Genomic DNA, 11,081 nt, shown 5'->3' with positions numbered 1-11,081 from the left:
TATAGGATTTGAAGGACATCTTTGTCATATACAGTATAATGCATGGTGGGACATCAAGGAACGGATGGGCTCGAGTTTGGCAGACGCGGGCTTGGGTCGCGTGTAATTCACGGACGGGGGGCTCGAAGCCAACCGGGCCTAGATTTTACTCAGCGGGACGAGTTTGGGCCTACCTCGGCCCCGCCCGTGAACAAACCAACACGCTGACCTCGTGAAAATGTCTATAAATGTTCCATTGATCTCAGTGCAGCATGCCGCTCCACGCGCGCGGATTACAAACTGACACTGAACGTTGCTATGTGGACCCCCAAAATAGTGTATGCGTTTTATCCACGCACTTCATTCCTTTTTTCATCTCATTTTAGGTGATGAACCTAAGAATTAAACAGATCCAAATCTCATGTCAACCACACCATAGGAAAACAGTGGTGATTGAAAGACCACCATTAAAAACCTCCTAAGGCCCACCGTAATATTTATTTTCCTGTCGATAAGATCACAAAAACACAAATGACAGCTTGGTTCAAAACTTTTGTAACCCCTTGTAAGTTTTCAGTGGTGAGCGTTCAATCACCACTTTTTCCTGCGTTGTGGCCCACATTAGATTTGGATCTGCCTCCTTTTTAAGCTTATGCAGTTAAAATAATATGAGAAAATAGATGGACGGCGTGGATAAAACAAATACATCATGGTGGGGCCAACAGAACACTGTCATGGCAGAGTATCAGTGTCCAATCCGTGTTCCCACTTCACTCCCCAAAGAAAAGTCCGCCAAAAAATTAAAATTACAAAAGTTGATTAGGACCTCCCAAATCAGACTACCAGTCCATGTTACTTCTCTAAAATATAGTCCGCAAAAGCTCCCCGACATACGAATGCCTACCTGGCAGTCATAGCAGCCATCATACAGATAATCGATGAACTACACATTTTAAGTAGTCCTGCAAACTACCGAAACCATTAGCAGAGAATAGCAGCTCCTTGATCGCCACGTAACATTGCTAGATGAAACCCTACCAGAGAAGAATTGCTCCTTGCTCGCCACGTAACCTTACTAACATAAATACCAAAGATCCATCCACAAATCCCAAATACCAAAACTGCCATAAAATCCCAAATACGACCCGAATCCGATGGCTCCTGTTCTTCTAGGCCCGCCCGAAATCCACAGCCCTGCCGGAAAACCGTCTCCCAATTCCGCCACTTTCGATGTCGGAAAACCACATCCCAAGACCGACCCGCTCATGGACCTAATGACCAGCCACTTCAACGCCCCGACCTGCACCAGAGTACCGCCCATGGGGTTGACGGAAAACTGCTCTCCCACGTTCCTATCCACCGGAAACCCGTGCCTCGACTTCTTTTTCCACGTCGTACCAGACACACCGCCGGAAACTCTGACCGACCTACTAAAATCGGCCTGGTCCCACAACCCGTTAACGACGCTAAAACTCATCTGCCAGCTGAGAGGTGTAAGAGGCACTGGAAAATCCGACAGGGAAGGTTTCTACACGGCGGTTTTGTGGCTCCACCAAAACCACCCAAAGACGCTCGCCTTGAATATAAGGTGGTTTTCCGATTTCGGATACTTAAAAGACTTGCCGGAGATTCTATTCCGTCTACTCGCAGGCGCTGGCGTCAGAAAGATCGCAAAAGAGGAGAGAGAAAAGAAGAGAAAACGAAAATACTCGTACAGACGCAGGCGGTACGGACGGAAAGCCGCCGCAACGAAACAGAAACCGTTACGAATCGGGTCGAGGGAAGACCGGGTTGCGGCCGAGTTAGAGCGAGTCAAGATCGAGAAAGAGAAGGCGAGGGAGCTTAGGACGATGAAAATCGTGGAGATGGCGAAGCTGGCTGTCGAGCGGTACAATCGGGACCCGGACTACCGGTTCTTGCACGATCGGATCTCGGATTTCTTCGCCGAATTGCTGATCAGAGATATGGAGTCCTTGAATTCTGACAAATTGACGAAGATCGGGCTCGCCGCGAAGTGGTGCCCCTCGCTCGATTCGTCATTCGATCGGTCGACGCTTCTCTGCGAGAGCATTGCGAGGCGGGTCTTTCCCCGGGAATCGGATCCGATCTATGCGGAGGTCGATGAGCGGCATTACGCGTACAGAGTCCGCGATCGCCTGCGGAAGGAAGTGCTTGTTCCGTTACGAAGAGTTCTGGAGCTTCCAGAGGTTTATATGAGCTCGAACAGGTGGGACACGCTCCCTTACAACCGGGTCGCGTCCGTCGCGATGAAGAATTACAGGAAGATCTTTAAGAAGCACGACCCGGAGAGGTTCTCGGCATACCTCGATCAAGTCAGGCAGGGGACGGCGAAGATCGCAGCTGGAGCATTGCTTCCGCATGAGATCCTGTCATTCAGATCCGATGGCTTGGAATCAGAGATCGATCAGGTGGCGGAGCTGCAGTGGAAGAGGATGGTCGATGATCTTTCGAAGAAGGGGACGCTATCGAATTGCCTGGCGATCTGCGACGTGTCTGGAAGCATGGCCGGCACCCCGCTGCAGGTCTGCATCGCGCTCGGGCTTCTAATTTCGGAGCTGAGCGAGGAGCCGTGGAAGGGGAACGTGATCACATTTAGCAAGAATCCCGAAATGCATCGGATCTGCGATGGCACTCTGCAGGAGAAGGTTGAATTCATCGAAAGGATGGAGTGGGGCATGAACACGGATTTCCAGAAGGTGTTCGATAAAATTCTCGATGTGGCATTGGCGGGCCGTCTTGAGCAGGAGCGGATGGTGAAGAGGGTGTTTGTTTTCAGCGACATGGAGTTTGATCAGGCGTCAGAAAATGGGTGGGAGACGGATTATGAGGCGATCCAGAGGAAGTATGGGGAGAAGGGGTACGGATCGGCGGTGCCGGAGATAGTGTTCTGGAATTTGAGGGATTCAAGGGCGACACCGGTGGCAGGGAAGAAAGAAGGGGTGGCGCTGGTGAGTGGGTTTTCGAAGAACCTGTTGAAGCTGTTCTTGGAAGAGGGTGGGGTGGTGAGCCCTGAGGCTGTGATGGAAGCTGCCATTGCTGGGAAGGAGTATCAGAAGCTGGGTGTCTTTGACTGAGGAAAACACGTGTTCGTACCACTATCGCGGTACCCTGACATGACTAATCAGAGGGATCTGTACGGATACACATGGTGCATTAGAGATTTGCATGTACGCACTGGTGAGATTTCTTGATAACCAGAGCCAAGACGTACCAGGTAGTGCGCTGCATCACAAAAGCGGGTCGACAAGGAGGTGACTGTGCCTAAATGGTTAGGTAATAGCAAAGGAACCAAAATTGGGAAGCATCCATGGGCAGCAATGGTGAGCGAATGGAGAGCAGTTATGAAAACAGTCCGATCTTGAGAAAAATTCAGAACAGCTGAATCAACGCTATAAATAGCAAAACAAATTATCTTTCAAATTATCTTATCGGTTTATATTTTATAGTATAATCATTTACATTCTTTATTAAGCAAGTTACATTTTGTAATGTAGTCTTTACTTTGCATGCCGGCTGCTTTTACATTATGTAGTGTAATCCGTAGTGTAGTTATGCTTGCATGCTGGACTCAGTTTATTTATCAAGAAGTTGTTCTTCAATGTTAACTGACAATTAGAATCTTTTTACCATCTTATTTCTTAAACATGCAACCCATTTGTGTACTTATCTTGGTACTTGGGGTCATTGTTGTTCAGTTTGAATTGAAGCTACAATTCCAATTCTAATATGCTTGTACACCTGTTGAGGGTCAAATATTGCATATTAAATCTCAAATTTTACGTAATCTTATAAACATAATACTGTTTAATGGCATATTTTAATAATGTTTTTTGTTGCAAGGTGAATTTAGGTGCTTAGACTTAAAAGAGTACTAAAAGTCTAGATTTAACGCTTATAAATCACCAAGACAAGAGATAAACTCCAGGGGACCGAAATCGAAGAATTTACATACCAAAGATCCGAGAAAATCACGTGATCGACGATAAAGAAGCCTGAAAATTATCCAGAATGCATGATCACAGGGTTCCCACCATTCGTTCGGCTTAAAACTTCACATATGGCTTGAGGACTATAAATTAATTGTACACGTCAAATTTCAGCCATTAAATCCATGTGAATGTGTCCGAACGAACAGATCAACTACCAAATCTCTGATTTGGGGCCCACCTGATATCTGGATATACTTTAATTTTGGACTAAACCCCTTAAATTATATGGCAAATAGGATGGACGGAGCGGATTCCGCGACACATCACAGTGGACCCCACATGTACATTGTACATGCACATTATGCACGTGCACAGCCTGTGCACGAGAAGTCCCAAGGTCTGACCGACAATTTCTATAAAAAAAAATCTCAAATACGCCAGCGTCTTAACGCTTGGCGTCGGTTTTCGATCGTGGGCCCTACATATCATCCAAAAGGATAATCTGGACTGTCCATTGTGTCCAGAGGGGGGGCGTGACCATCTTCAAGATGGAATTTTGACCCCATACACACATACACACGTGGATCGTCGAAAAACGCAAGATAAATGGCAAGTTGGTTTGATACAATGGACCGCACCAAAACTCAACCAAAATCACTCCTTTCCAACTAAATTTTTTTCAGGAATCTAATGAGCGGGGTAGATTTTTCAGAAAACATCACTGTGGGGCCCAACGAGCTTCGCAGCACAAGAACGTCCGCAAAGGACGTGCGTCCGTAAAAACCGACTGCAACAGGCCGTTCCATAATCATGATCGTGGTCGGATCCATGATCCGGACCGTCAGAAATGTTCCCAGTTGATGTCCGCCCAAGGCCAAGAAGACCAAACGGGATAGATCACGCGGCCGATCATCCTGTATGGTCCAAAACATGCTACACAGCAAGGTTCATACGGTTTACACGCTGGGCTGCGTAAACTTTCTTCACCGACTCAGCCACGACCGGCCCTACTGGCTCTATAAAAGGAGAGGGAGAGAGGACGTGTGAGAATGATCTAGACGTAGGGAGGGCAGCCGTGGAGGCATCAACTTGTGCACGTATGGAGTTCCTTTCTTCTTTATTTTCTTTCTTTCTTTTCTTAGGATTATGTTCTTTTTCTCTTCACCTAAGCATGTCTAGCTAAGCCTCTTAGTTAGGGCTAAGAGGTGAAGCCTATAGCGTGATGGGAGACTTTTTGTTTATGCCTTTTGTTTGATGAATTGATCTTGATTCTATTTTGATTATATGGAGTGCCTTTAGTTTTTAATAGTTAGTTGTGATTTAAATTACAATGGATCTATGATATCTTATGGTATTTTCCATGCATGTATGAAGGTTATGATCGTAGGAACTATGTTGTTCATTGTTGGGGAAAAAACACCAAGTTCGGAGACCTGGTTATGGAATGGACCAACTCTACCGGCACCGTCCGAAAGACCGAGGCAACGTGTTGGACCGAGACGAAATAAAGCCTAAAGGAAAGACTTAGCTCAGATTCCTGGGAAACAAATCCTGACTGAGACCTTAAGAGTCAGAAGCCCTAGGCAAAGTAAGACACATAAAGTTGGCTCTGTAAACGAGGTAGCAATGTCTAAAGAGGCTGATTGAGGCCCTAAAACTAAAAGCAACCTGACCGACCATAAAACCGACCAATACAAGGCCAGTTACAATATCGATTATCAGATTAAGGAAGAACGTCGACCATAAGCCGATCATGTTCCATCCGACAGGGGGCAGAAAGCTTTATCCTTGCAGCCAGCCGAGACTCGTCTGGTACTTGAGTCAGTTAAGGCCGAGCCGAGCGAGGAAGAAACGGTGTAAGCTTAAATACTGTTCCGAAAATCTTAGGAAAGGATTCTCCATCCCGAGGATCTCGGGATCGGGAAGCATCCGTAAGTAGATTACGGCTAAATCAAATCTCCTAGAAATCAGGGAGAGAATCCCCATACGGCGGGATCCTCCCTCTCCTATAAATGAAAGACACTTCAAGGATGAAAGGTACGCAAAAAACTCTCTTCCAAACCCTCTCAATACTATAAGACCCAGATTCCTAGCCTGACTTTGGCATCGGAAGGTCCCCTGCTCTAGCCAGGGTCTCCTTTGTCTTCTTCCTGTGCAGGTACTTGAAGGTCTAAAGAGGGTAAACCAGATTGTTGCATCAACATTCACCATCGTCTCAAGGGCATGGTTAGATGACGGAACCCTTCCCTACGTCCATAACTCTTTTAGATTGGTTGTGGATTGGTTAAATTTTATTGTTTGTTTTGTCTCATAGGCATGGTTTTATGATGAAATCAATTCTAATTCTCATACCTATTTTCTCTTGAAAACTGGATTAAAGGAAGTGCAGATTTGGATTTTAATAAAATATTTTTCAATTGAATAAAGATGGGACTCTGAATCCAGTTGCGCTTATTAATCAAGTATAGATTTTCCTGATTTCTACAAGTAGATCCTTGGCACCCTAGTTTCCTACCTTTGAATTTCACGAGTTTTAGTTAAATAAATTCACAATTATTCCTTTTCTTTTACCTGATTTAGATTTCATCTTATCGTAGACCTAGTTCAAGTTATTTTCAGATTGCGTACAAGGTTCAATCCATGTGGATTCAACCTCGGTTTTACCGCGTTTATTACTACTTCACAACCCTATACTTAGGGTGTGAACAAAACCAAGTACAAGAAATTAGTGTGCGGGAAATTACCGCAGTTAACAACATGCATGAGTGTTATTGAGCTTTGTCTCTTTTGTATATGTTGGCTTTCAATGTGTTTGTGTTTTTTTTTTTTTTTTCAAAAGGCGACGATAACTTTTGTCAGAGAGAGAGAGAGAGAAAGAGAGGAAAAACCACATGGATGGATGCTGGAGAGAAATTGTCCAAGAAAACTCAAATTACATCTATTTAATTTCAAGACATCACAAGCCCTTGCCTTGGATTCCTTCCACTAACTCGCTAGAATTATTAAAGCTCATTTCTTTCTTCCTATTTTCCAAACAAAGTCATTCTCCAAGGCAAATTCTTTTCAGTTCCTAGACTCTCCCCATGCCAAGAGTTAATGCAGGAATCTAGACCGCCCTCGTCTGATCTCCGAGCACTTGCACAGGAGAAAGCAAGGGAGAACCTAACTAGAGCAGGGGACCCTTCGATGCCAAAGTCAGGCTACAGATTCAGGTCTGGTCATGTTAAGGGGTTTTAGGTGATAGATTTTGCGTACCTCTTCATTTAGGTGGGCCCCTTATTTATAGTGTTCGTAGGGTAGGATGGCCCATAATTTTAGGCACGATCCCAGCCGTTAGGCAAGATGTATGTGAGTGGTGAATGTAGGCAGTTATCTTGAAATTACGCAGTGGACGGTTATGCGCAAGTGGTGGGGATTGGAGGTTACTTTTGAATTGTGCATAACTAAGAAGGATTGTTCTCTTAGACGAGGAGATAGTTTAGCACAGTTTTAGTTGGGATGTCATAGGTTGAGATGGTGTGGGTCCCTTTTCGCCCAATCGAGGGATAATCTGAGCTGAGCCCTGCCGGTTGACCGAAGACGATCCGAGCTAAGCTAATCCGAGCCGAGCTCTGCTAGTCAACTGGAAACGATATGAGGTAAGCTAATCCAAGCCAAGCTGTGAGAGGGCTCAGGAATCCTGCTCTAATTGTCCGAGTCGCTGGTTTTGCGGACTGAGGATCGGACTAATCTTCTTGTCGATGGAGCCACCTTAATGAGTACGCAAGTTGTCGGGTCATATTTTCCCATAACACCAAGCATTCCATAGACAACAGGGTGAGCCACATCATGTGGAATCGACTCATTACATCTGCTCAAATCAGGCTCATAAAAATTTTATATAAAATAAAAATAAAAATGGTCCACCATCTCCTCATTATTCATACACGAGCTACATTTGTTTGGTTTCACCATAGTTCTTTTTCTGATGGTTTTGGTATGGATGAAATGCTAATAGAGATCAACATTCATGTAAAGTGATTAGATTATCATCTGATAGGCGCATTTTTAGTCATAGGTCCTTCTAAGGTGTGGTCAGCTGGATGAAGTCCATTTTAACCATGCTATAAGCCATAGTTCTAAAACTGGCTGACTCGACTGGAAAATCAGCAACTTGGCGAGATTTCGAGCTGAGTTGCTTGGAAACTTAGTTCTAGGTCTGACTCCATCCTACTCAGGATCAAGACTGGTCGAGTCAACTAGACATGACTCGCAGCAGTGACTTGAACTGAGTAATTTTAGTGGGGTCATATTGAACACTATATGGTGAGTCTAATTTTATGTTGTGGTCTGAGTCGCCTAACATTCTGGTCTGACCACGGTTGCCTAAGAGGTTATTAGGAGGGAGCCCGTGCAGGGGTGGCAACGGGTCAAGCTGGGGACATTTAGGGCCAGATCAAGCGTGGCCCATTTTCTAAATTGGCCAGGAATTTTGGCCCAAATCAGAACCCGTTCATCAATATCCACACCATTCATCTGTTTTTTCCAGCTTATTTTAGGCCATGGTCCAAAAAACAAAGTAGACACAAATTTCAGGTGGACCACACCACAGGAAACAGTGGCTATTGACCATTAAAAACGTTTTGTGGGCCACAAAAGTTTTGGATCAATCTGATAGTTGTTTTTTTCTTTTTTTCCCTTTCATCCAGGTCTATGTGAGCTTATCAACAGGTTGGATGGTCAATAAACATAGTGGTGGTGGATGCTAGGAAGTTTTACATGGTGGTTGTTTATTGTTTCCTGTGGTATGGTCCACCTGAAATTTTTATCTACTTGATTTTTGGGGGCAATGTCATAAAACAATCTGAAAATCACAAACATCGAGGCGGGCCCCACTGTCAGGGTATCACCCACACTGCTGGTTCCAGAGTCACATCCAAGTCGCACTCTAAAGCTCATGTACACACACCACACATATGCCAGCATGGCGAGCTCCTATCCATCCATCAGGTCCATCTGAGCTGTTAAGTTTATGTCACGTATCTCGTTAGTCATGACCTGAATGTACGGTTACAACAGATAACGTCAGGTTTGGGCTGGGTCAGGTTAGCCAACACCTCGATCCAAGCCCAACCTAACATGGGTTAGGCTGAGGATTTTCATCACGACCCTAATCAAACTAAAAAGGGAATTTAACCCAACTTACAACCCTACTTCAAGCTCGGATTTTGAACCATCCGAACCATGCCCATTCAAAGTAATGATTTTTGCATGGCCCAAGCCTTGCAACCACCAATTTTATCATCCTCGTGAAGCCCACATGTGATGATGTGTACCTGCTTCATTTTGTGAATGGCATGCTCACGAGTGGGCTCCACGTCTTGAATGGCTCAAATCTTACACACGTGTACATTAATTGCTTACTGTCGCTGAAATACATGTTCCAAAAACAAGCATCACGGATCAAAGAGTCTGTGAATCTAAACTCCCCATCGGACCTCACCCATATATAATTCCCAAATATGGGAATCTAAACTCCCCATCCAGTGGGTCCCAGGTAAAAGGCCCTGATTAATTGCGGCAGCTCCGTCATATCAAACAGGCATCCTACGGACTACAATTCAAGGTAAATCCCAAGAAACCTCATATCAAACAGGTGTCCCACGGACTCTGATTCTACGTACTACTGCATACTAATTACAATTCAAGGCAAAACCCAAGAAACCTCAGACTATAAATTCCAAACGGAGATCTCAGTCCCTTCCATCGAAACAAGAACCAAAACAAAATGTCTCTCGTCTACTTGGCCCACTGGAAATCCACCATCCCCTTGTCGGAGAACCGCCTTCGAATTCCAATATTATTTGCAATGGGAAACCACATTCCAAGAGAACCCACTCGTTCATAGACCTAATGACCACCCACTTCAACATTCCAAAACCAACGGAATACCACCCATGAGTTTAATGGAAAACTGCTCTCCCACCGTCTGGGCCCATCTGCTAAAATCAGCCTGGGACCATAACCCTTTGACGGCCTTGAAGCTCATCTGCTAATTGAGAGGTGTCAGAGGCACTGGAAAATCCGACAGAGAGGGCTTCTGCTCGGCGACAATGTGGCTCCAGAAAACCACCCAAAGACACTCCCTCTCAACATAAGGCAGTTTTCCAACTTCAGATACTTAAATAGACCTGCCAGAGATTCTTGTCTACTAGCAGGCGCCAACGTTAGAAGGATGGCAGAAGATAGAGGAGAGCAGAGAATACAATAATACCAAAGAGGGCACAAACCAAAACAGAAGCTGTTACAGTCGGGTCTAGAGAAGAACGGGTTACGGCCAAAGCTGGAGCAAGACAAGATCAAGAAAGAGAATGAAAGGGAGCTGAGGAGGGCTGGGATTGTGGAGATGGCAAAGCAGACTGTGAACAGTATGAAAGGTACAATCATGTCAGGGATTTCTTTCCCAAATTGCCGATTAAAGATATCAAGTTCTTGCATTTGGGCGATGTGAGGAAGTTTGGGCTTTGCTGACCAAGTGGTGCCCTTTGCTCAACTTGTCGGTCAGTCGATGCTCCTCTGCAAAAGCAACGAGCGTCATTTTGTGTACAGGGTTCGCAATGGAAGGAGGTTCTCATCCCGTTGCATAGAGTTCTTGAGCTTCTAGAGGTTTACATGAGCTCGAAGCAGTGGACCTTCGAGCAGACCACTGTCCCTTGGAATCATGTCACCTCTGTTGCAATGAAAAACTACAAGCTCTTCCAGAGGCACAACCCAGAGACGTTTCCACCGTATCTCAGTCAAGTAAAACAGGGAAGGGAAAAGATAGCAGCTGCAAAGGGCACTTCCCACACCAGATCCTTCCATACAGATTGGACAGCATGGAATCCGACATGGATGAGGTGCTTGAGCAGCAATGGAAGATGATGGTTGACGATCTTGCAAGGGAGGGGAACTGCTTCGCAATCTGTGACATGTCCAGAAGCATGTTTGGGACCCCACTGAACATCTCTGGCGGACTCAAGCCCCTGATATCAGAGCTGAGTGAGGAGCCATGGAAGGGAAACTAATCACCTTCAGCCACAATCCGCAGATGCATCAGATACAGGACAACACACTGCAAGAGAAGATTTTGTCAAGCAGATGGAGTGTGACATGAACATAGATTTCCAGGTT

The 11,081-nt window shown here is 45.3% G+C and overlaps 1 protein-coding gene across 1 annotated transcript; it reads left to right on the top strand.

Moving 5' to 3' along the window:
* The first annotated feature begins 1,068 nt into the window (after positions 1-1,068).
* LOC131239364 (uncharacterized) lies at positions 1,069-3,132 on the top strand. Its single transcript, XM_058237041.1, has one exon. The coding sequence runs from the start codon at positions 1,134-1,136 to the stop codon at positions 3,072-3,074; it is 1,941 nt and encodes a 646-aa protein (XP_058093024.1). The 5' UTR covers positions 1,069-1,133; the 3' UTR covers positions 3,075-3,132.
* The last annotated feature ends 7,949 nt before the right edge of the window (positions 3,133-11,081 follow it).

The sequence above is a fragment of the Magnolia sinica genome, chromosome 3, assembly GCF_029962835.1.
Source record: "Magnolia sinica isolate HGM2019 chromosome 3, MsV1, whole genome shotgun sequence".
NCBI lineage: Eukaryota > Viridiplantae > Streptophyta > Magnoliopsida > Magnoliales > Magnoliaceae > Magnolia > Magnolia sinica.
The sequence above is the reverse complement of the archived record's forward strand: the minus strand, read 5'-3'. Positions and strand labels throughout refer to the sequence as shown.

Coding starts and splice junctions, on each gene's coding strand:
- LOC131239364 (XM_058237041.1), top strand. CDS start 1,134: ATGGCTCCTGTTCTTCTAGGCCCGCCCGAAATCCACAGCCCTGCCGGA.